General features: G+C 38.7%; 1 protein-coding gene across 1 annotated transcript in view; it reads left to right on the forward strand.

Annotated features, from left to right (window-relative positions):
• Nucleotides 1–7,787: 7,787 nt before the first annotated feature.
• LOC128744712 (serine/threonine-protein kinase 26) overlaps nt 7,788–27,217 on the forward strand; it is a 165,405-nt gene continuing 145,975 nt past the window's right edge. Inside the window, exon 1 of the mRNA XM_053841898.1 lies at nt 7,788–8,717. Within this exon, the coding sequence (XP_053697873.1) occupies nt 8,703–8,717 (15 nt within the window). The 5' untranslated portion in view covers nt 7,788–8,702. The remainder of the gene's footprint in view (nt 8,718–27,217) is intronic.

Below are 27,217 nucleotides of genomic sequence, written 5' to 3' on the forward strand. Positions count from 1 at the left end.
TTCACGCGTATTTTATCGGATAGCAACGCCAGCGCAAGCAAACGACGTTCTCGCGCATCGTCTGTTGTTTGAGTCTTGGCTAGAGTGGAAATTTGAAATGGTCGTTTCTGTTGGCGATGAAACTATGCTCCAGTGTTACGTCTGTTAGTCTGTGATTTAAGCTTGAAATTAGTTCCAATTGATGTCCTGAAGGTGAGGCGTCATCGAAAAGTGAGCGGTCATCCTTTCCTTTTGCCAGATTGTATCCATATAGGTACTGCAAGAATTTGTTCGAAACTGTTTAAAGATTTGTTTAAAGATTTGTCCAAAAGTTTGTAAGCAACATATTGTAACATTATATACCGCCATCCGGGGTGAAATCGTGCCACGGGGGTGAGATTGTGCCAAAAACCAAAAATGTTAATTTGTGAAAATTTATTATATCTATAGAAACTGGTGACCTAAATTCAAAATGATGATGAACATAACATATTTATTCATAACTTAGAATGGAACACAGATAATATTAGCACACTATTTAGCCTAAACAGGGTTTCAAAGTTCGCGATCAAAAATACTCGGAAATAACGCTTGTAAACAATGTCCCGCATAAACCAACCCAAACAAGAAATCCCATTAACTTGCTATTTTAAAGGTATATAAACTAATCATTTACAATGTATTGAATGGTTATTATGCGTTGGATAAGTTTTGATTACGAAAATAATATTTTTCAAAACTTTGTACTTTTCGTGCTTCACGGGGGTGAGATTGTGCCAAGCCATAATGATCGATCCAATTTGTGGATTTCACATACAAAAATACGTCAGTATACACCTGTACACTCACATTCTTTACTATTGAGCACAATATTTTGACAGATTAGATTGCATCATCCATTTTGGAGCAAATAGCATCATAGGTCTGCTAAATAATTTAAACTAATTTTTACTTTTGCTTTGGAATTTCAGATGCTTTGAATAAACACTCTAATATAAGACGAATATATTATACCGTGTATAAACTGCCAGTTTTAAGGATGGGGGAGGGGGTGACATAGGCCACATGTTCTGCGGCCGCGGGTTCTCGAACGAAGTAGTGGTTACTTTTGTTAAATGATCAAATAGGTATGCCCCCTTAGGATACACCCCTTCATACATCTCCCCCTTGTTAACCCTAGCAACGCTACTGGCTATATAAATGCAGTCCATTGAGTACGGACTCATTTTTAGTTATTTCAGACCTCCCCGGGTTATTTTCGTTCATACTTTTGTATGATGCGTTGTTTTTGGCCGACCCCCTGCCCCTAATAATCCACTAAGTTCATGGACAGCCTCATATGAACTACTTTATACTGATATTTATGTGTATTGTTTATAAACATGCTAATGTTCACTGTTTAGGTTTTTAGCTGAAGTTTATGTTTTTGGCACAATGTCACCCCCTAGAAGGGGTGAGATTGTGCCAAAGTTCATGCACTTCCAGTAAAATTAGGTTTCATTGTAACTAAACCATCTCTACGGTAGTTGTTAATTGAACAATTTAGTATATATTGATAGGTTTGAAATCAACTTAGTTCCTAAATTGCGTGTATACTGAGCTAAAGAACAAAAACATATGCTGTTTTGGCACAATCTCGCCCCGGATGACGGTACGCAAATAGTGTTTACGATAATGCTTATATGGATTAGCGATGTTTATACAAGAGTTTTAACGATGCGAATTGCTGATATACCGCTGTCTGGTATTAGCGATGTCGAGCTACAGCCAATATGGGGTTATGCGATAATGCTTGCGGTTACTTGGGCTGTGTCACAACAGAGAACAGATTAACAGGCTCGAAGGAAGTAATCGATTTTTTGTGTGTAAAATCTGTCGGTAGCGCCCTCCATAAATAGTTTGCCAAACGCATAAAAAATATCCATGTACCTTTATCAATATTTCTTTGTGCTGGAGTTACATAGCAGCGATGGCAGCGACATCAAGATTTAGTTTGCCACTTACTGCTCAAGGAGTGCTCTATAGGATTACTCGTAGATTACATAAAAACCTTTTATACACTTTTTGTCAATTGCCTGGTAGTCTGTTCTCTGTGCTATTAGGATGACCGAGACTTCACCTATTAGGGTGATACAAACTTGTGTTTTCTTAAATGAATTTCAAAAAAAAAAAATTCTATTTCAAAAAGTTGCAGAACATACTAAAATAAGCAACTTTGCTGAATACATTGACTATCTATCTCTTACCGGTTGCGAAATATAATAATGTGTTAAAAATTAGCGCTTAAAAATCAATTATGCTCAATAACTTTGCATAAGATTTTTTTACTGCTTTCGAGTGTTCTACAAAGTTATTCAGTATGCTAAAATACACATTTTCACTGAACACTGTTTGTCGCCAGGACGCATATTAATAGGTTATAAAATAAATGAAAAAAAAAAATTTGCAATCTTCAAAAAAATTTCAATTTCGGGCAGCTTCGGACAAACCAGACAACCATTAGTCTAAAATGTTATATTTTATCTATAAAAAAACAAATATTTCCATCAGGAGCACTCCAAAGGAATCTCAGAAAAATCAATTGAAAAATGTGTTATTTTTTGATAAACACTCGAAAGCAGTAAAAAATTCGTGTGCAAAGTTATTGAGCATAATTGATTTTTAAGCGCTCATTTTTAACACATCATTATATTTCGTAACCGGTAAGAGCCCAGATAACACAAAATCGTAATAGAAAGTTCACATTAAATCGTTTTCATGTCAATGTTGGAATTGTATAATGATTAGAGTATGTCAAATCGAAGTGAACAATAAGTTGTTTTGCAGTCGTGCGTGTCTTCATATACAATTCATGACTGTGAATTATAAAGCAGTATAGACGATTGCAATATTTGATTATATCTCAATCATATATGCTGGAGTATTTAGTTGCGTGTTATAAAAACCACGCAAAATAGAATTACAAATAATTGTCAAAATTTTCGCACGTATATCGCCTCCACTTTGGTACATATATGTTCTTATATGGCGTGAAATATAACTTTTTCGTTCAGATATGATTTTGTATATCTCAGTTGCAATCGAGATAGGGTAACGACCCCAGAATTCGCCCCTTTTATCTGGTTTTTATGCTGCAAAATATATAAATCACCATATTATTATAAAATCAGCCCTGAACTCAGACAAGTATGACTATTTATTAATATTCTATCTATTTTGGCTATTCGGAATAGCGAAAATTGAAATTTGATAGTAAAAGACTCAATTTTGAACAGGAACCTCTAGTACCACATTTCTCCCATAGCGATCCAAAATTCGTCCCCCATGTGACCCAAATTTCGCCCACTTGTTATTTGTTGCAAATTTCCCAAATAACCTCAATTATTTTGTTAGAATTGTTGTTACTATTATTTAACGTTAAGATTATGTCTATTCAGTGCTTAATATGGCAATCAATTTGTATCAGGAATTCGTTAAATGTAAATCTAAATTGAAATAAACTGATCATGATCACCTCCTGATACCTGATTCAGTAAAACTAAAAAACACAGAGAAGGTGGGTTTTTACTAAATGTTTATTTTCATTGCAGTAAAATAAGGCTTTTGACACTCGTCAAAGATATTTAAAATGAATGGTCCTGTTGGTTCTTTTTCTGGTCATTTGTTGAATTCATTTTCACTATTGATATGTGGGCGAATAAATACAATTCAGTGCATACGAAATGGTACAATGTTTATTTTAGTAGTTTAAATAACCTTATATAATGATTACTTATGTCATTGTTTAGTAATTTTTTGGGAAAGAGTATATGTTTACTGTGAACAATAAAAAATTAGATGAACTGGAAAATCTTGATATTCGGCTATATATATTGACTAATCGAAGGTGAGACTCGAGTCCACAACCTAACCTTTTCCCCAAGAAATAACTAAGCTTAACTGCTATGTAGTCAATAAAAAGATGAAGAAAAAATTGTTTAGTAAATTACTGTCTGTAAATGGGTATGCCGGTTTGCTGTATTAAATATTCCTGGTAACTGGTAAGCATACCCATCTTACCTACTCAACCAGGATATTTTTTGACATATTGGAATTCTTAACTAGCATTTTTGGTTAGACCGGGTTTGTAATGCTAAGATATTTGAGTTTTCATGATATTATCGAAATAATCTATTTTATCACCACGATTATTCCTTTGTTGTTTGCATTGCACTTTGAATACTTTTCAAAGTTTTCTCCATGACAACAATTTTATTGCGCTTAGATGCTTTAAAATAGTAGACGGATTTTTCGCGTGGTTTTCCATTAGTCAGATTTATTCTCATGATAAGAAAAATTGTGATTTTTGAGAATATTATGCGCGGCTTACTAATTCGGGCAGTTTTATTCTTATTATCAATTTCGATGTCGATTATTGCTAATTCAACATTTCGTTTGGTAGAAGCCCCATTAGCCCATGTTTAGCAGGTAATTCTTTTGTTAGATGAATTCAAATGAAGATATGATGTGCTTTCTGCTTCAAAATATTATTTATTCGATACTTTTACTCACCATTTTGATAAACATAAATCAGCAAACAAACTACACTCAACCCCCGCTAATATGAAAAACAGCTCGTTCAGATTGGGCGAGTTCATTTTTAATCTGAATATTTGGTAACTCTATTCATTTTCACATACGCGCAAGACGCACACCCTATGCACTTGTTGTTTTGATTTGACGAAAACAAACGTTTTGAAAACATTTCAAACATGCGCGAATTCGAAACATTCGGTTTATAGAAGACGAAATTGGCTCGCAGTTTCGACTAAAATGGTCTATTTTGAGTGTTGGATAGAGGTAAGCTGCATATGAGCTATACTGCCAAAGCTCCTGAGCAAGAGGAAACGCATTAAGATTTTTTGCTTTTTTTAATTTACCGGTCAACTTTAACGTCAATTGTGTGTGACGCTTGATCGGTTTTTAATGTGAACGCATTCATACCACCGGGGTACAGATTAAAAATGTTCAGATTAAAGAAGGTCATACCAACGGGGGTACACGGTAATCGATTGTGACTTGCTTTTGCTTATGTGTGGCATATTTGTATATGTTTGATAGATGAAGGCGAAAACTGGTTCACGCAGTAAGTTCGGTTAAGTATATATAGTTTCGACCCGGGCGAATTTTGGAACTCTTGTGATTTACAATACCCAGTTTTCGCTCAGTGCATTTATGTTCTATTTTCAGCAGAATTGCGATAAAATATTAAAATAAAAGCACAATTATGAAATTTGAATCAGATAGAACCAAATTGATGCGAAAAAAGTGCAAGGAGATACGATTTTCCATTACTTTTCCACAATTTTATTTTTCGTGCTTGTTCTTGAGAATGGAAAAATCGCGTCTTAAATACAATACCTATTTTTCAAACCACATTAAATAATTAAAATACATAAAACAACGTAACGAATTCTATTCAAATAACTGAAAACTGAGTTAAATTGAATATAAATTGAATTAACAACGATATATAGAGTTAAATCACGGGAATACCAGTGGGAGGGCGAATTCTGGGGTGGGGGTGAATAGTGGGGTTCTTACTCTATACAAACCAAATGGTTTACTGGGAGATAGATAGTTATTATGTTCAGCAAAATTGCTTATTTTAGTATGTTCTGCAACTTTTTGAAGAAAAAAGATTTTTTTTTTAAATTATATTTAAAAGAACAAAAGTTCGTATCGCCCTAATAGGTGAATTCACGGTCACCCTAATAGTGCAGAAAGATGCGCTATATTTTATTATTAAACTTTTCCGAAGACACCACCCTTGAAAAATTACGCATATTTTACCCAATTGCTAATGTCCGCTTTTTTCAAAATTTGACCACTGTGCATCGCTACTATGTAACTCCAGCACAAAGTAATATTGCTAAAGGTGCATGCATATTTTTTTATGCGTTTGGCAAACTTTTTCTAGAGGGCGCCACCGGGAGATTTTACACACAAAAAATCGATTACTTTCTTCGAACCTGTTAATCTGTTCTCTGTGGTTTTAGTTTGCCACTTACAGCTCAAGGGGTGCTCCAGCGTAGGATTACTCGTTGATTACATGAAAAATTTTTACACACTTCTCGTCAATTACCTGGTAGTCTATTCTCTGTGATGTTAGTTACTTCAAAACTGTCGCCATCCATCCATCATGGATCTGCAAAATTTTAACAATTTCATACTCCTGCTCCGACGTACTTGCGGCACACCAGAACAATAATAAAACCGAATGTCGCACGTCGATTACTACAGTTTTCAACTGCAACAATAATATTGCTGATTGCAAGGAAAATTGTACCATCCAAAGTGCGATATCGCTCATAAAAGTGCTATTTTGCATTAAATCGTTTCGGTATCTTCGGCGCACTTTTTCCACAGAGAACAGACTACCAGGTAATTGACAAAAAGTGTGTAAAAGGTTTTTATGTAATCTACGAGTAATCCTTCAATAGAGCACCCCTCGACCACTAAGTGGCAAATTAAATCTTGATGTCGCTGCCATCGCTGCTATGTAACTCCAGCACAAAGAAATATTGATAAAGGTACATGGATATTTTTTGATGCGTTTGGCAAACTATTTCTGGAGGGCGCTACCGACAGATTTTACACACAAAAAATCGATTACTTTCTTCGAGCCTGTCAATCTGTTCTCTGTGCTTTTTCGTTATATTCCAAGCAATAAGTGCGCCGAAGAAACCGAAACGATTTAATGCAAAATAACATTTTTATGAGCGATATCGCACTTTTGATAGTACAATTTTCCTTGCAATTGACAATATTAATTGAGCAATAATTTCGGTAATCAATGAAACGGTTGGCAAGTAATCCACCGTGAAAGAAACCCCTTGCATTGTTCCGGGGCGTTGTAATTACTGCTATTGGAAACCCCTTAGTTGCAGTTTTTTCAAAACTTGCTATAAAATTACCAAGGGGTTCTAGTAAGGTACAGAAGCGTCTAGGTAGTAATCAGATTTTACTTTTTAATATTTTGCGTTTTAATTACGTTCATTTGAAATATTCTGCAGAGAATTAATGATAGAAAGCAAAATGAAATTCCACTTTATTTTTATAAGTCACATATAAACAAAATCGGCTCAGAAGTAGACATGAAAACTATACATGTAACAAGGGCGATATGTGCGAATTTCGTGCGTACACATATAGAAGATATGCACATAAACATCATTTATTGGACATATTGCCAAAATCTATGTGTGAGACATAAAAACTATATGAAAAGCAACTTTTTTATTATTATACAATTCTCGGGTAGTTTTTCAAATAGACCTACGTGACAATGAGAGATTGTCTTCGCGTCTTCTCTCTTCGCTTTTCGCATCTACATAAATGCATAGAAAAGAAAATTTTCAAAACATTTAGCTAACTAGGTGCTTCCAGCAACCGATTCATGCAAAGCTGAAGTGTTAAAATGGATTAGTATCGGCGTAAAAATTGAAGAGAGGAGATACGAAGAGAATCTCTCATTGTCACATAGGCCTATTTGAAAAATTACCCGGGAATTATTCGATATCACAATGGCAAAGGTAATCAACGTAATCTGTAAAGCAATCAAAAGTAATTTTTTTCGAAAGTGTGCTGTAACTGTAACCATAGCTGTTGGAAACCCCCTGAAAGTTACCATAATATTTGACATTTCATTTGCTGAGGTTGACGTCTTTTTGACATTTTAACAACAGTGATGCTCTATCTCGTTCTCGCCGCCGGTTGCCCTGCATGACCGTGCTGTAATGATGACTAGGACAGCGATTACCGCAGGTTTTGCTTCGCCGTCAAGTGCGTTCTTGGTTGAAAAATAAAACAACTTTTTCGCTGTTTTTCGTGCTATTGTGTGAAATTGTGTTAAGAAATTTTTTATTTCAAATTGACTGCCAAAAGTTGTTTGTTGCTTTTCGCTAAAACGGAAAGAAGTGGTGACTCGTTTGACCAGTAGGTTATTGTGCGGTTCTGGATATCTTTCGAGATTAAATTTTACGTTTTCGCGAATGTTATTGCAGTACGGCAATTTCGAAGGTTTTATGTCCGCTGTGGGCAGGGTACGTGTTTTCGGATCGATTGCGTAGGTCTCCCGTTGGAGGCGGAGGCTGTAAGTGCATTGTACGACCAGCTGAATCGGACCGTGTAAACGCTAGAGAACGGCAAATCTAAACGGCCGTGCTCTAGTCTCCATCTTTATTTTGCATTTTCTTCGTGTCAGATTTTTTACCTTGCCATGGTTGGTTGATGGTGTTATTTTTCGTGTTTACTGAAAATCTTGCCAAGTGTGCGGAAAATTGTGCGCGGTTGGGCGTGGGGGTGATGATTCTTAGCAACGACGGAATTCCGATACCGGAATGAGAACCTAGTCGAGCGTTACGTAATTCAGCCAAGATTACTAATTGGATTCGGATCGCTTCTGTCCATTATGAGCGTCTAACCGGAAGAATACAGAAGTGAAAGAAAAGTGAACGAGTTGTAAAACGGGGGCTCTCAATACCGCAGCCAGTGTAGGTCTTTGACAGCACTTTTTTAGCTTACGTCACCCGTTGCAACGAGCATCGAATTACTGCTCGTATTTACAAACAATATAAGCGTTTTCGATTCGAAACAAACGTAAACCTTTCCGACTGAATTGTCGAAACGAAAACGGACTGGCCTCGTAAGCTAAATACGCAGGACATTTTGCAGCACTCAGGATGGCGTTCAACGAGGTAAGTGTCTTTGACCCTTTATGCTTTAAAGCAATTCACTACGTTTCACTTAGGTACTGTGGTGAGCGGTCCTGCTGTGGTGCACCACTGCAGAGATGATAAATCCGTAATGACCTTGACCGGATATTTCACTGCGTGCCTCTGTGCCATGCCGTCCCTCTGCGACCGATGAAAGTCATCTTGCAGGCATAGCACATAGCAGGCAGATACGCCATCATCATCATCATCATCCTCTGCTGCTGATGTTTCATCCGATGGTAAATAAACGACGATGATCGTCTGCCTGATTTCGCATCTATGTTCGTCGTGATTCTCTCAAATTTGGTATGCGTGATTGGTTTGTTTGTTTGTGATGATTGCCAAATTGCACTAATTTAGACCGCTGGTCCGTTATGCGATGAATACCTAGTTGAAATGGGGGGAAAAGCTGCGGAAGAAGACGTTTCGTGTTTGGGTTTATCATTCAGTGTGAAATGGCTTTCACTGTAGCTGTAAAAAACACAGAAATTTAACTATGAATGGGTTTATTGTTTGTAAAATACAGTAAGAATTGGGCTAAGGGTTACTATAACATAACTTTTCATAGGGAACCAACGACCACTATTCCACGATTTTTCTACCACGATGAATTTAACTAAATAATTATTTGCTCTATAAAAAACAAGATAGATTTGAATAGATTAAACCATTAGCTATAAATCGTTTGGGTTATTATAAAATTTGCTTGAAACTCAGCTTGCTTATAAAGTCTACAAACAAAAATATCTGTAAAGTGAAGCGCTTGGTCCAAAAAGAAAAGATAGTTCAAAAATATTTTATTGTACTGCTGGACGGACACCATGCCATGCTACTTCCAACGGCCGCTCGATTCATTACAAACATGTATCATCCACCACCGTACAGTGAAAAATAATAAGTGGTCATCTAGCATAAATATGTTAAGTACCATTGATGGCATATTATTATCTTGTAACAACAATGGATTTTTATGAGGAACAAAAACAGAAGAACATCCAATGTCTTGCTGCTTGTACTGTGTCATAAATGCATCTTCGACACAAATACACAAGCACACACTAACCATGTTTTAATTTTTAACGTAGCAGTGGACGATTAAGTACTTTTGTTTCTTAAACATGCTGCAATGCTTCTGACTACTTGGAAAGAATATTTTAAGACTGTCGGTTTCACTTGACTGAAAGCTTTGAATTGAACAAACGGAACAGTAGGTTGCTTCTGGTTGAGAAAAAGTTACCAGAGTAGAAAATTATAAATATTTAATACACACGTTTAATGTTAGGCCCTAGTTAGGTACGGTTCCAGTTTTCAGATAAAGATCAACAATAGGTACTTTCCTCTATGAAGGCAATTTGCAAAATAGCCATCGCAAGTTGTAACACTAACAAAAGTAAAAAGAGTAATAGGTAATGAGTGTCAATTTGATTTATTTATTTGATTTTGGATCTCTGCTCGCTTCTACCTGAGCAAGGAAAGCAGGTCATCCGCAAGTTGTTGCTCAATTGTTGTCTTCAAATATTAGTTGAAAGAAACAGTAACACACAAATTGACAAGCACTACTTCTGTCAGAACTCCTTATACGAAGGAATACGGCAACAGTTATATACTGTCTGACCTTTTGTGTACGAAAATAACTTGAATTATTTAAATCCGGTTTAAAAGTCTCCAATTACTGCGTAAGGTCATGTGCATTTGTATCGTTTTGACGGTCCAAACCCAACTCTAGTCCGGGTGTCTGAGATAGGCTGGGGTTTCACTTTGTTCGTAGAGAATTGAAAGTTACGTACAACCATGCCGAGCAGCGCATTTTGGCACAGGACCATTAAAACCGGACATTTATTAGCTGAGTTAGTTTGCTAGCAGCTATGTACTCGAGAATGGTTTGTGTTTTTGTTAACGTTTGAATTATGGTTCATTGCTATTTCACCAAACTCGATAGTTACCGAGCCTCGGGTACTTAAATAACTACCAGTTTTGCGGTATATTTGCCTCTTCGAAACAACAACAACAGCAACAACAATGTGCGGATAAATATACAGCCAAACCCAGACATCCGCAAAGATCAGATTTACGTGATGCTCTGTTTGAGTACGTTGCCTATTATGCATACCCTTTCTGCTACAGTCAGAGTTTGCAATCCGGTGCGGCTGTGCGATGTCTGCTGGAGCCGATCATGACGGATGATGATCGTGTTGAAGATGATGATGACTTTGAAGAGCAGCAAGAAACTCTTCATAGTTCTTCGAAACACGATCGCTAGATGAAATTCATCGATTCAGTGCACTCGTAAATAATTTTAGGTGAAGCTAGCTGAAATCGATTGTATGAATCTTTTATGCTCAATTTTTTTCTTTTCCAACACATTATTTGGGCGACTGTGACGAAAACTGGTCTCTTGTAATTTGTACATCTGGGAGTCCCCGATTGTCAACAACCGTTGTTGTAGGATATGAAATGATTTCAGTTTTATTTACTTATAAAATCATCAGACTCCTAGAGACTTTATGAAAAGAAACAAAATATACATGCAAGATGCAACAGTTAATACATACAACATTACAAACACAACGCAAGTAACCAAAAGTTCCGATAAAAGGAGATTTTTTGGCTTAATCAACCAACGAAATGGCCATGAATAGAACTTTATTCAGCCAAATTTTTAGGTAATTAACCATACCTTTAAGTTCGTTTTTAATGATTAAACTTTGAAGGGTTATTCCAACTTCTAACAGAACTAGAAAGTTCGCAAAAAATTCACTTAAGTCGCTATATTGAACACTGTTCAGCTCAAAAAGAAACTCCAATAATCTTAAAAATAAAAAAGATTGGGACAATTTTCCCACTTCTTCATGTTTTGTAGATTCATGACATTTCCCACATTTAAACTAAGGCATTTAATTTCGGTTTATAGTGATAACCAATATAAATTATTTTATTTAATAAAAGATCATCAGAAGAATATAATCGACTGTTTTTATTATAAATATTAATTTATTGTAACTTACCACACACCACCAACCAAATCTCGGGGATTTGAACTCGAGTACTCCCTTTCGGGGACTTAAATGCATACCACTGCTCCGCTGCTGGAATATGCGATTTGGATCGATTTTACTTGATGTGCTCATTTCTCATCTACTACAGCCCCGAAACGAACTTACACTCAAGAACAAACAACTCATCGGCGAAATTCATATCACCAGCGGTGTCAGAGATGGCGCAATACATCAGGATTGACTTGCAACGCAGAACGCTCGCGTTCAAATCCAGCAGCGGAAGGTGTTAGTTAGGGTTTTTTGTATGGCCTATCTTAATCGCATGTTTCCGTTTGTACGAATTTGTATCTCGCAAATAGAGAATAAGAAGCAAGTGGACGCAATCTACACGGACTTGAAGGCAGCTTTTGATCGGATCGACCATTCAATATTATTGCGTAAACTTTTTCGACTCGATGCATCCCAACAACTAGTGCAATGGCTCAGCTCGTACTTGCGTGACAGGGTATTGCGCGTGAAGCTTGGCACGTGTATTTCTGCGCAATTTACTAATACCTCGGGCGTTCCGCAAGGTAGTAAAATGGGACCACTACTTTTTTCACTGTTTTTCAACGACGTCACGTTGCTATTGGACATCGGATGCAGACTTGTATACGCTGATGACTTGAAATTGTTTCTACCTATTGGAAAAACTGATGATTGTCGCCGCCTGCAAGAATTACCCGATACATTTGTTGATTGGTGTAAACGAAACTGGCTCACACTAAGTGTGGCAAAATGTGAGGTGATAAGTTTTTACCGTATTAAAAGTCCGATTCTATTCAACTATCAGATTGAGGGGTCTTAGTCGCGCAGAGTAGACCACGTTAGCGACCTTGGTGTGTTACTTGATACTAAGCTAACATTGGACCTACACCGTGAATCGATTATTTCGAAGGCAATGCGTCAACTGGCATTCATTTCTAAAATTGGACGAAATTTCAATGATCCGCATTGCCTCAAATCCTTGTATTGTGCTCTGGTTCGGCCACTGCTTGAAAACTGTAGTATTTCATTCGGAAATTCGTTCGGCTTGCCCTGCGACATCTATCATGGCGTCATCCCAAAATTCTCCCACCGTATTCTGGTTGCTGCCGGCTACTTGATCTAGACTCGCTAGATTATCGACGAAAAACGCACCAGGCTGTATTCGTGGCCAATGTCATCAATGGTGAAACCGATTCCCCCAGACTTTTATCTCTATTAGACTTTCGTGCTTCGCAACGGACTCTACGTTCCACCGGCTTACTGCAAACTCCATTCCACCGTACCGTCTTTGGAGGTAATGAACCCATTACTGCATGTGTTAGAACATTCTCTGAAGTGGAAGAATTGTTTAATTTCGACGAGCGATCGTATAAATTTGTATAAAGGTTAAGAAGCACCAATGTTTTATAGAAACCATTCATGTAGACTCAAGTCAGATGAAGCAATAATAATAAATAAATAAATAAACAAATAAATAAACCGACTTTACAGAAGCTGGTAGGAGGCGGAAGTAGAAAATAGAAAAGTATAAAAATAGAACTTAAAGTGCTATTTTATAAATTTTTGACAGAGTTGCTTTAGAAGCTGCTTAGCGCTCTATGCAGCGAGCTCTAGATAACTTTCAAGTTCGGTTAATTACAGGTAAAGCTGCTTAGGAAGCTATAGGTCCATAGGCATAAAGCTTGTTAACTTTCCTTAGACACCATTATCCGAACCCCTTATTACTTTCAAGTTGCATGCTTAACTTTCAATTTGCTACAAATATTAATGGTACTTTATTGAGAATGAAATTCGGCTTATAAATGTAGTGTCTGGTTGTCCAGCAAGAAAGTTCTGCAGAACTGAATTTGAACCAAATATGAACTTCCAAGTTCGTTCCTTAAGTAACATTCGAACTTTTGGTTGCTTGGGAAATGTATAATCTTTGCGAGAGTCCTCGTTGAAAATAGTCTGCTAGCTGTAATCGAACTATTCGTATATGTACTTCGTTCAACCTCACTGGTCACATAGTCCGTGGTCGGAAAGATGCAGGAAATTCTTAGCTCTGAGATTTCGTTTGGGAGCAGGATAGCCGGATAGTCAATGTCTCCTAAAATCTTTACGAGATGCGAACGTAGCTTGAGCGTTTTCACGTTGGCAGCGTTGGCACTTTTCAAGCAGAATAAAAATACAATTTGCCAGGTAGCAGGACAGCGGGCAACTCATTTACAAATAGAGAAAAGTGCAAGAGTTCAAGGTTGCTCCCTTGTGGCATGCCAGATATCTTGCAGAATGCGTTGGAAAACTCTAAACCGATCTTCACACTCAGCCTACAGTTTGTTAGATATGACTATTGCCACGCTGGTCTGATGAGATGTAGTTGTTAGAAGTTGCTAATTCTGATGATCATTTAAGGATATTTTAATTGTAATAAATTTTAAGAATAGCATTGTTGACTTGTGGGTATTAAACTTACATACTCAGGAACACTGTCATCCCTCAATGACAATTTGTTTATTCATCGCACTGACACCGACGACCGTCAACGTCAACTCAAACACGCAGAGTGTGCGTTACATGTTGCTCGACTAGACTACTCGATTCAACTGCTCGACTGGATTACTCGACTTAACTGCTCGATTAAGCTGCGCGACTGGACTGCTCGATTAAACTGCTCGATTCGACAACTCGATTCAACTGCTTGACTCGATTGCTTGATTCGACTGCTCGACCCAACTGCTTGACTCGATTGGAAGTCGCAAAATTTTAGAAAATGCGCAAGATGCAAACGATCAAGAATTTTCTAAGCGACATTTTACTCTAATCAGACTACATTTTTTTTCAACGAGTAGGGAAATCTGCTATCAGCCACCTGAGAAGACAACTCAGTGGGGTTTGGTATCCCGACCCCCCTACTGGGGCATGAGGATCCAGACCCACTAAAACCCTACTCGAGTCTCCAGCCTCAATCCTCCCTGGCACCACCTTATCGGTATTACTTCAGGGAGGGGCTATTGTGCTTAACGCACACTCTTAGATAACTACTGGACTATGGTAGTAAGGCTGTTTATTCACCGTTGATCGGCTTTCTAGCGGTTTTGTAGCTCAAGTACAATCTGGGTAGCAGCCGCATTGACCGCACCCCAGACGTCCGAGTTGGAACACATTCTTTGGACTAAGTTATCCGGAGTAGTGTCCTTTTCGCTCACTGCCATCATGTTGCTTCTCGCGCCTGCGAAACGAGGGCATATGAAGAAAGCATGTTCTGCAGTTTCCTCAACGTCCACGCATTTGGGATACGCGGGGGACTCCACATGCCTAAACTTGTGCAGATACTGTCTGAAACAACTCTGTCTGAATGCCCTGACAAAATCTGTGTCAGGTGGAAGTTGACTTCGCCGTGGCGCCTGTTGACCCACCCGGATAGTTCCGGGATAAGTTGATGTGTCCACCGACCTTTTGTGGAATTAGAACATGCCCGCTGCCATGTGGTCATCGAGGCCGATCTTGTGGTACTCCGTATGCCTCTAGATCCACGTTGGTTGAAACACTCTATGTCCTCGCTGATGATGATACCAATAGGCATCATACCCGCTAAGACGCAGATTGCGTTACGCACTCTCCACTCTTAAGCACATGAGACGATAGGTACTTTCCAGCTTGGCTAGATAGCTTTTGGTACCTAAAGCCGATGACCACACCGGACCACCATACCTGACTATGGACTAGACCACGTTGGCTAATAGCCTTCGCTTGCTGCCAGCTGCATACCGCAGAGCTATTAGACATCATACGAGAGAATGTCGAAATAGCTGTGGAAGCCTTCTTCAGGCATAGTCGACGTGGCTCCCGAACTTGAGCTTGTCGTCGACCAGGACTCCCAGGAGTTTTAAGGACCGCGTTGACGAAATATTGCAATCCCCGACGCTGATATTTGCTTGCTGCACCGACTTGCGGTTGTTCACCGCGATAACCTCCGTTTTATGATGTGCTAGCTCCAGTTTCCTGGATCGCATCCAATCTTCAACAATGCTTATAGAGTGGGCAGCCGTCAACTCGACCTCTCTGATAGATTCACCGTAGACTTCCAAGGTGATGTCATCCGCAAAGCTGACAATCACCACCCCTACCGGGAACATTAGCTTCAACACCTCGTGATACATGACGTTCCACAACATCGGGGCCAGTATGGAACCTTGCGGAACCCCTGCGGTAATTGGAACGCACTTCTGATCCTCCACGGTGTTGTAGCATAGCACACGATTCTGGAAATAAGTTCCGAAGCGAGTTGGCTATGGATTCCCAGCTAGCGCTATTAAACGCATTTCTCACGTCGAGCATGACAACTGCGCAATAGCGAATACCTGTCCTCTTGCGCTGGATCGCCACCTCGGTTGTCTTAGTGACAGACAAGATGGCATCCACCGTAGATTTGCCTTTTCAGAAGCCGAATTGATTCCTTGACAGACCGTTTGTACCCTCAGTGTATTGTACGAGTCTGTTAAGGATAACCCTTTCCAGTACCTTGCCGGCAGTATCGAGCAGACAGATCGGCCTATATGACGACACTATGGGCCACAAATTAAAATTTCGGAACAAAAATATTTGCGGTTAAACAGCATGTCTCAGCTCAATGTAGTCTTCGGCAACTTTTTGAATAAAAAATTGATGCATATTTTGAAGGGGTCGTCCAATATTTAAGCGTTACTTAAACAACAATTTAAGTAATAACTTTTTGAGTAAACTTTTTTTTACCTTGTTGGTTTCAAAATATTAAAGATAAACCAATTTCAAGTAATTTTTGTGAAGATATCAAACTTCTACCTTTTACCCATTTTCAGCAATAGATCTTTGTTTATAAACGACCCCTCAAATCACATTTCTTCTTGTAACATGTTTATTTCAACAGACAGCTCAATGTGATGTTCTAGAAAATATTTTGCACGTAAAAGAGGAATATTATTGCTGAAGACTGTTTTGCTTTATATGTATTAATTAATATGATATAACTGATGTTAGGGTAAAAACCGTCTGATGAAAAATCTGAATATCTTAGCCATCTGCAAGTATCTGCAATTAGTTTGCATACCAGTTTGTAGGGAATTATTAAAGCTATCTGCCCAAATGTGTATTTCAGAGAATACCTGGGAATACCATGGCTGGGAATACCTGGAAATAGCGCGGATTTTTTTTATACATTTTATAATTTAATAAATATGCGCCCTAGCCTCAAACAGTCTTCACAGAAAATATGTATTTCAACATACTAAATAACTTTGTAGAACATTTGTAAATAATAAAATAATCGTGTTCAAAGTTATTGAGTGTAATTGATTTTTAAATGCTCTTTTTTAACACATAATTATATTTCGCAACCGGTAAGAGATAGATAGTTACTTTATTCAGCAAAGTTGCTTATTTTAGTATTTTCTGCAACTTTTGGAGAAAAAAACTTTTTTAAATTATTTAAGAAAACAAAAGTTTGTATCACCCTAATAGGTGAATTCATGGTCACCCTAATAGTGCAGGAAGATGCGCTATATTTTATTATTTTACTTCTCCGAAGACACCACCCTTGAAAAAATACACATTTTTTATCAAACGGTTTTTAGCCTAAAAACAGTGATATCTTATTAATTAATGCAGAAAACGCAGAACAGTCTTCAGCAAAAATATTCCTCTTTTATATGCAAAATATTGTCTAGAGCATCACATTGAGCTGTCTGTTGAAATAAACTTGTTACAAGAAGAAGTGTGATTTGAGAGGTCGTTTATAAACAAAGGTCTATTGCTGAAAATGGGTAAAAGGTAGAAGTTTGATATCTTCAGAAAAAATACTTGAAATTGGTTTATCTTTAATATTTTGAAACCAAAAAGGTGAAAAAAAATTTACTCAAAAAGTTATTACTTAAATTGTTGTTAAAGTAACACGTAAATATTGGACGACCCCTTCAAAAGATGCATCATTTTTTCATTCAAAAAGTTGCCGAAGACTACATTGAACTGAGACTCGCCGTTTAACCGCAAATATATTTGTCCCGAAATTTCAATTTATGGCCCATAGTGGACGAGGGGACACCCGGAGGTTTTCCCGGCTTCGGCAATAGGACCAGGTTCTGTCGCTTCCGTCTGTCCGGGAAGTGGCCAGCTTCCAGGCATCTACTCATTACTGCCCCGAATAATTCGGGAGCCTCCAGAATAGCCGCTTTAATGGCCGTATTCGGGATTCCGTCTTGCCCCGGTGCCTTGCTCACCTTTAGGGATTTAGCGATCTCAATGAGTTCCTCGTTCGTAACCGTTACTTCCCCTCCGACCTCTAAACCGCCGTCGCCCACGTTACTTTGGATGTTCGGCACGGAGGCCGATCATCCTACGCTATGGTCTGAGATACTGGAACGTCGGCCGTGGAACGACTCAGCGGCCTGAGGCCAGGGCCTTGGCTCGTGGCGCGGAAAGAGGCCCTCGATGATCCGCTCCAGCATCTCTGGCGATCGCTCTGCGGGCGCCATTGCGCCCTTGGTCTTTTCCACAACGACCCTGTAGGCATCACCCCACGGGTTCGCATTGACACTGGCACATAACCTCTCAAAGCAGGCTCGCTTGCTAGCTATTATCCCACTCTTAAACGCCGCGAGTGCAGCAACTACTGCTACTCGACATTCTGCTCTGCCCTCGTCCGAACGAGCTCTTTGCATAGTTCTCGTTGCACGAAAGCAGGCTCCGCGGAGTTCCGCAATTTCTTCTATCCACCAGTAAACCGGTGACCTACCATACCTAGGTCGGCGTTTCCTAGGCACGGTGGCGTCACACGCTCGCGACAGCACCTCAACCAAATGATCAGCGTTCGGATCGGGCATATCGCGATCACTGCACTCTCTTCGGATCGCTTCCACAAATACTTCGGGATCGAAGTATGATGTCTTCCATCCACGGGTGATTGGAGTGTTGGCTCTACCCGCCGCCTGCCGCCTCGTTATCTGACTGGTCACTGTGAGTGTAGCCATTGTCTACCCTCCAGTCTCCTATCAGACCAGGACTGCCGAATGTCACGTCGATGATAGACTCTGCACCATTCCTACTAAAGGTACTTATGAGGTACTTTTTGAGCTCAAGGATCATGTCGCCGGTGCGGGAGCGGCGGATGCTCCGCACATCCGCGCCAAGACCCTTCAGCTGCTCGTCCTCTCTCATGGCCTTCAAAACCTTTGGCCTTTGCTCTTCTTTTTTCTGACCACTTTCGGTGGAGTTCGATCCTCCTCTTTCTTGCTGGCCTTCTTCTTTTTCACTGTTTCCCACTGATTGTTGGGCGCTAACTGCGTCCTGTTACCCTCGGTGGGTTCTTCAGTTTTCTTACGACCCTCAGCGATCAAGCGCTTCTTCGGGCCCGTGGGGGTTTCTTCCCCTGGGGACTGCCTTGCACGTTTGGTGGATACCTTGTTGTCACTGGACTGCTCCGTAGTCGCAAGGGCCACGGTGTGGTCAGTCGTTGACAGGCAGGCATCCGTTTGTACAGATCCCGATACAAACGCCTTCTCTACCACTTTTACTTGTGCTTTGAGTTCACTGTGTTCCTTCGTCGCAGCACGCATGGTGCCCCGAAGCATGAGCAGACTTTGTTTCAGGTCCTTCGCTAGGGTGCTGCGGCCTGCCACGAACTCGATAATGGCATCGAGCTGATGAGACACCGCTACCACTCTTGGTAGCTCTTTCCTTCCACTGCTTTTATTAGCGACGGGCCATTCATCGCTGCGTCCGGCGTAGATGCAGTTGAAGCGACAGGTGTGTCGCTTCCCTTTCCGCTTACGCTGGCACTTCTACTCGTCCCCACCGGCGGAGATCGCTGGATCCGTCCGCGCTCACTGAAGTTAAATTTTTTTGATTTTGAGTCCGCCGCATCAGAGCCCCTCATGATACGGTAAGGGCTGATTACTGTGGAGGGCGCTCTGGCACTCCACTAGCTCCGTTTGAGGCTGAGTATTTATAGAACCCCCCCCCCCACCATGCATCCCTCGGCACGGGTCGTGTGACACCTTGGATTAGGGGTTTATCCATTCACCTTTTTTCTTTTAGCCATGGATAACAGCTATTCAACCATCCTCCTTTAAGGGCTTTGGACCCTCTGCTCAGGTTCTCAGTATTTTCAGGTTCATCGAACATGCTTCTACCGACATCCGTCATTTGCAGACGGAGAGTTTACACTCAGCCTTCGCATGAGTGCCCCCTTCTCTGTCCGCATACGACCCTAGTTTCCGCCGGTTGTCCGATTTCCACTAAGGAACGTATCCCGGATGGTACCTCGAGGAGGTAGAGATAGGGGTTGCTAAATAAGAGACTGTGGAACTTCGTGGTAGTTCTGGAGCGCATTATTCAACCATTTACCATCCTAATCAGGCTACATAAATGTTGCAAACAGCCAGAAGTTTTTATTCAGTTAAATAAAATCCAATACGACCATAAAAACTATTTGTTTCAGTTTCTTGCTATGACTCATTTATGTACAACATCTTAGAGCTATATTATGCAACATAAGAACTCAAAGAACTAATACAATAATTAAACATCTTCGCTAACACTGGAATGTATCCGCAGTTTTCTGAATTCTGTACAGACATTTATATTTTCCGGATCGTAAGATTCGGGCTCAACTAGTTTTTCCTAAGTGCCCTAAGTCACAAATGACCCAAGCTGTTAAAGTGACTATAAATTTAAAAAAAAAGATTTTTTTTTCATTGTTTTGTATACATAATTTTGTGTTTTTTTAATGTAAAAGAAATTATTTTTGATTCTCACTCTAGAGACAGAAAATATCTTTCTTACATAAAAATGAAAATGAATATACAATTCCGCAGAAGGGTGCTATCGAAAAAAAACCGGCTTGATTTTCTTCAAACTCGCTGTAATTTTTCCTTTTTGAAAATAATTAGACTCGTAATTTTTTATTTGGCGCCTAGGATTTCTGAGTTAGGGTGGTCCCAAAAAATAAGATTTTCACGTACCTTCCTACCTCAAAGTTTTTTTTAGAAAACCCATAAACATACCTTTCATTTGCTGCGTCAATGCTTCAAATCGGTCCAGTGTTTCAAAAGCTATGAAAGAAGATAGGTAATAATCACATTCTTTGGAACTACTCTAATTCAGAAAGAGCCACTCCAGGGGCTAAATAGAAAATTAAGAGTTTAATTATTTTTAGGAAATATACAGTAGAGCGAGTTTGAACACAATCGAAACAATTTTTCTTTACTTTTAGTCGAGTCTAAAATTATATATAATCGAATCGTATATAATCGAGTCTGTATATAATCGAGACCGAACTGTATTGAGCGGATAAATACACAGGTCTGCAAAAAAAAAATTTTTTCAGATGCATGAGATATTTTGGGTGAATTATATGTTTCTTGAGGTGCTGAATCCAAAACTGATTTCCGTTTTTCTCCATCACGTACAGATTTTTTGCAAATTATGCTTCTTATATGGAAAAGTCACAAATTAGATGGAAAAAATAATATCACAGATTCATAATAAAACACCTAAATAAGAACTATCTTTATTATTTTTGTTAATTTTTAGTTAATAAATACAGGAAAAATGCGATTGGACCGAAATATTTTATCTTCACTATTTGTTTCCTCTTCAAAACAGGGTTACTGTAATCAGCTGCGCTCACTTACGCACATTCAACTTTAGTGCCTCACATAAGCGAAATCTGTAAAAAATGTATGCCGCATTTGTAGAGCTGAATGTAATCTACAATTTTGTTGAATAGAGCAGTGTATTATTTTTTCCATTTTTAATAGAAACAGCCTTTAGACCATGCTATTTAAACAGAACGTTTGTTTGTGCTAAGGATAAAGTTGCAACACATTACTGCGTAAATACAAAAAATTATGGATTACTCAGTTCAGAAAGATTGTAGATTGCATTCAGCTCTTGGAATGTTTCATACGATATGTATTTAACTGAATTTGTTTCTATAAGGCAATACAGTCGATTGAGCGCTAGTGAGTGTATTTGAGTGCACCAAATCTGCTTTAAAATAATATTCTCCATAGTTTCTCCATCATATATGGTTTTCTTCCAAAACATGGGAAGGTTTACATTAATAAATACAATTCTGATGTAAAAATTAATTTTTTAGTGTGAACTACATCCGGGATATTTCTGCTGCTTTATGTCTAAAACCAACTTTCAAAATTATTCAACAAGTATTGCATGAAAACGTGACGTGTTGGACAATTTTTATTATTTTTTCTGAATTCAGTGGACAAAAATCTATAAGAATCAGTTGTACAATCCTATGCAGTTTTTTTGATGCAGACCTGTGTAATTGAGCAGGAACAGAATATGTTTGGAGAAAGTTGCTATACATAGCTCATCTCACAGTTTACCTTTACAGTATGAATGGTTCTTGCAAATCAATATGCGTTCGCAGCGCTGCTATGTTTGGTGGTGGCTTCAGGAAACAGTCATCTTGTTAGTCCGTTGGATTTTACTAGCGACAAGTAAAAGAATCGACCGAGCGAACTAAGCACAAATCAATTAAGAATAAGTTACGTTACCACAATCCATTACACTTTGCGTAGTTTAGCGTTCGACTTTAGTCATTGGTGCTAATGTTACAAATTGTTTGCTAAACTTTCGTCAAAATTTGGTGTGCTAATTATCAGACTCACGGTTTTCACGCTCGTGTGTATCAAGTCTGTAGAATGTGAGAGAAAAATGCAGACATGGCCAGTAAACCGCAAAAGTTTTTAGGGCGATCCATAACGAAGGGTGTATTACTTTTGAATACTAACAAACTTTCTAGAAACACTTTGCCATTCAATGGAATTTTTTATACTATTTTTATCAAGCTTCATCATTCTGACAGTTTCATTTAATTTCTATTAACAGTGTATCTTTTTCATAGTACAAAAGCTCTTATCACAGTTTTATTCCTTACTTACTACATGTGTACATTAGCCAATACCAACAGCCCGTCAAGAGTCATCGGCCGAAACAGAGCACGAGTTAGCCGAGATGTGGTGTATTGGTTTGGTTTGGCTGGGATATACCCAATGGTTAAATAGTAACCTAATCGAGGTAAATGCCGCTAACCAACAACTGAAAGGCTCTTGAGATAAACTCGTAAATATGCCATGCCTGCCAATGATTGTGGCTGACGCTTTGCTGCTGCCAGTGTCAGTACTTTTGCGCCGCTATTCGGTCAGTGTTCATTCAGGTGTCGGGTGGTTAGGAAGAATATTATTATTACCGATTAGAAATAGTTTTCTCTGCATTCATCCGGGATGTTCTAAGGTGAAGTGAACGGTATTTTACAAGACCTTTATGCTAGCGTAGGCTGGTCTAATCGTAACGTTGCAACGGTTCTATGCGAAACTCGTTTGAACTACGAAGCAATAAAGGAAAGCAAGAAGACGAAGAAGAAAACACAGCAAAATATTCACCGCACCTTTTGGTGAGTGCCGCCGACAGTAGTACAATCTTAGGTCGATCATCGCCATCATCATCAACAAGTGCCAACTAGGTGAAAAAGTCCGGTATGAACGGGGGCAAAAAAGAGAGCAGCAAAGTGAAGAAAGAAGTCTGACTGGATCTGCCGCTTTGGTTCTCCGGATCTCGTTCCCGTCGACCGGCGCTGCGCATCGGAATGGGTGTTCCTTATTTTTGAAATTTTTTACACACGTTTAGACTTTCGTTTCGTTTGTACGAAATGAAGTGCTCTCTTTCACCTAGGATCAATATGTATTCATTAAATTGTGTGAATTATGTGGTATACGAAAAGTGTACTACCCATACTAAACGCGAAAGCTAATATGATTGAAGATATAACCCTTTAAGTATCATATCGAAAATACAATCTTTCAAGCAAAATAGTGTAGGTTAAAGCTTTGGGCAGAAAACGCTGGTAAAGCATTCTCGTGACGACCTACAAAGTACATAATGAGTTTTGTAATTTCGAAAGAGCTACACCCTCTTTTCTATATTCTGTTGAAATCTATTGCAATTTTTTGCCAGTAGTGGTCTGCACACCTGTTTCGCGTAGCAAATTGTTTTTTGTGGGTTTGCAAAACATTTGAGCAGAAAATCATAATAGATCTAAGTACTGGTCGCGGTGATGGATCCACACACAAAAAAGCAGAAAATATCTCGCGCTCTATTTTTGCTGCGAAGAAAATGTTTTATTGACCCACATGAAACTCGAGCATGTAATTAAGGTAACAGTGGTAGTGAACAATCCATAACCTTATAAGATGCAATAAATGACTAAATGTATAATGTACATTAGGGTAAAATGGTAACCTTTAAAAACGACTCCGGTGCTTGAAATGTTATCAACTTCATACCGTAGGATAGAAATACAGTTCAATAAGTAACCTGATCATAAATCGGGACTGACTGTTTTTGAGTTTTCTCAAAACTACTTTTTGGTCGTGAAAACTAGCTTTCAATTATTTTTCGAAGCATAAAGTTGAATTAGAATTTCGCTGGCTTCTCAGTCAAAATAGTAAGTACTTTTAACTTAAACATCTGAGACTTATATTTAACGCATTTGTTGCCCTTATGACCTCTATCGAAAACGACCCGATTCTATTTTCATAAAATGTTTCTACCTTCTACGAAGAAATTTTCGACATTAAATAAAGCCTGCAAGTTGTTTGTCCATAGCGAATTATTGCTAGACGAATACATATTTGATGGCAATAAAAAAGAAAACAGATTTTCTAGTGCATGAACAATTTATTTAGAGGCACATAAATACTCATTACTCGTTACTCATTAATACTGTCACAGCCACAATAAAGGATTCCTGGAAATAATTTAAATTATTTCTTAACATAGAAATATTTCAAACTATTTTCTTGTCAGTATTGACATTTGTAAAATATCCCAGATATATCACAAAAATCAAATCGGCCAGGCCAACTATGAGGTATTGCCGCAAAGACGATTCTGTGAAATGAATCTTGTGTGAATAATTTATTCATACATAAGTACATTTCTGAACCAACAGGGGACGTCTCGTACCAACCGTTTCTGTTCAATTACTATTGTTTAGTTTTAATGCTCGTTGGGAGTATTCAACTAGTAAAGATTAAATAATACTCCGGACCCTCGGGGATGAACTTATGGCATTTCGACCAAAAGCCAGGTTATAGCGCCTTAGTTCGCTCTCTGAAAAGAGACAAAACAAACGAGCAAGCAAACAAACCAATTCTTATTTCAAGTTACTAAAATTTATAACATTATTAGAATATAATAAAATTAAAAACCAGACAAATGTAAAAGAAATTAATTCTACAATAATTTCAAATCGCCCAGGTGTGAATGGGTATAATGATAAAATAAAGAACAATCTCACCGGCATTTTCTATTTGTTTTCTTCTGTTCCAATGAGCAACGAAACAATATAGCAAATAGTACATGCTTTGGCTCTTCCAAAAGCGTCTAATTTTTGAATTCTTTACAATCCAGAATGCAACATGCAGACTTCTTCCTTGCTACCCTTCGACACATGACTAGGAATCTCACACAATGCACGACATATTATATTTCTGTATATTCTAACCCCAGAATGACTGGTTAGAAGGCAGGTCCATCTTAAATCCAACATTTTACTGATAATTTCATCTTTGTACCCACAAAAACCGAACACTGATGCAACTAGCACAAGTTTTCGAAATCCTCAGGCTTCGTTTTGCCAATCAAACGGGCACGAACTTGGTCACCATATTCATTCCCATCATGGAGTTGTTTTTCGTTTGTGAGCAAGTACTATTTTCGTGAATGGAACCGAATATTTCAGCACTAAAACCGTTCTTCATAATTTCAATCTCAAAACTATACATAATTCGTATTCATGTCCACGATTAGTTTAGGTTTTGATCACTAATTTTCAATCGTTTTTAATAGAAGAATATGTCAAAAATTTGGACGTGAAAAAATTTTTACATCCGTTTACGGCCGTAGCTCACTTCGATCCATTCCTATCTTTAAAAAGTACAACACTCTTTATTTAGAGGCACATAAATATGTACTAAATTACATGTATTTTAAGCTGAATGTACTTCGAAAAAATCATGTAATTTTACGACTTCTGACATGCACATAAATGGAACATCGCAAATGGTATAAAATTACGTGTTATTTCACTTAAAGGTTTATTTATTACGTTTGGCTTGATGTAAAAATATATCATTAAAAACGGTTTAGGTTATTTACGTTTCATTTTTTCGTTCTGTATTGTTTTAACAACTCTTCGTTAGCGGAATTCTTCTTGAAAAACTCTTCGCAGTTTACTTCGTCTTACCTGTAATATTTTTCTGAGCGTTTCAACATTCAACTGGCACGACAATAGAATCAATCAATGTAGGACACTTTCCAAGACACTTGATGATCCGTAATAAATTATCAAAATCCTGGACGTCTGACCAGTCTAACCTACACCACTTGATTCATAGTTAAATCGTGTGGTGCATGTATGAGTTGTTCTTGTCTGACCAGCGAGGCGCTCGTGAAGAAAATATAGTTGTTTATTTGATAACTTTGTTTGTTTATTTGTCACGTGAAAAGTGTTGAAATAAAGTAACATTTTTACGATAAAAACCTGAATTGTTGTTGTTTTTTCAGTGTAGCAGTACACTTCAGTTGTATCTCCAGGGCGGGACAAGGCATGAAGGGGAAAGAGCCTGGCCCTGGTTTTGGCCATCATGCTTTGTTTGTCGTTCCGGTTCGGTGCCTTCCAGACCTTGAAGACGTAGACACCGGCACGTTAGACGTGCAGGCTTCATTTTGCTCATCTTATGCATACAGAGACAGAGCAATCTGCTTCTCACAACGATCAAGTTGCTTTCGTTTTCTGTTCAACCTTTTCCTCTCCCTCTGAAAGATGCCTGAATACTGTTTTCTCTTACGACCACTCATCTTGCGCAGAACGAGCACAACGGAAAGCAGAATTAATATTTTCTTCGCACACTGGGGACACGAGACTATTCGCTCCGTGTCCCAAAGAGAATATGCGATAGGCAATTATATGGACTGGAACGATTTGCTCCGTGACCTTGAGAGCATGCATTCGATAGCGCTCCGGCAGAAAAAGAAAGATGAAACCAAACTGATGCTCACTCGCCAGCAGAGCAAAGCAGCAAAGTACTACAAAAGCAAAACAAAACTCGTCGCGTCGGAGAAGGTAACATTCGACTGAGAGAGAGCAAATCGATTCATCTTCTGTGATGTGCCAGTAAAAAGCCGAGAATTCAGATATTTTGCAGAGCACGACAGAAGGCTGTGGACGCGGATATCATTTTTGGGCAAACCAGATGGAAATATCCGTTTTCTTTGCTACATCACGAATTGGAAGATTTGGCCGACGCTTGGACACATTCAAAAACTTTCTAGCCTTCACTCAGCTCTCTTCGGTTTTCTGTCGTAAACCGAAAGCTACTGGGCCGTCTGGATCTGGGTTGAATTACTTCACCATTA

Source organism: Sabethes cyaneus, chromosome 3, assembly GCF_943734655.1.
Source record: "Sabethes cyaneus chromosome 3, idSabCyanKW18_F2, whole genome shotgun sequence".
Lineage (NCBI taxonomy): Eukaryota > Metazoa > Arthropoda > Insecta > Diptera > Culicidae > Sabethes > Sabethes cyaneus.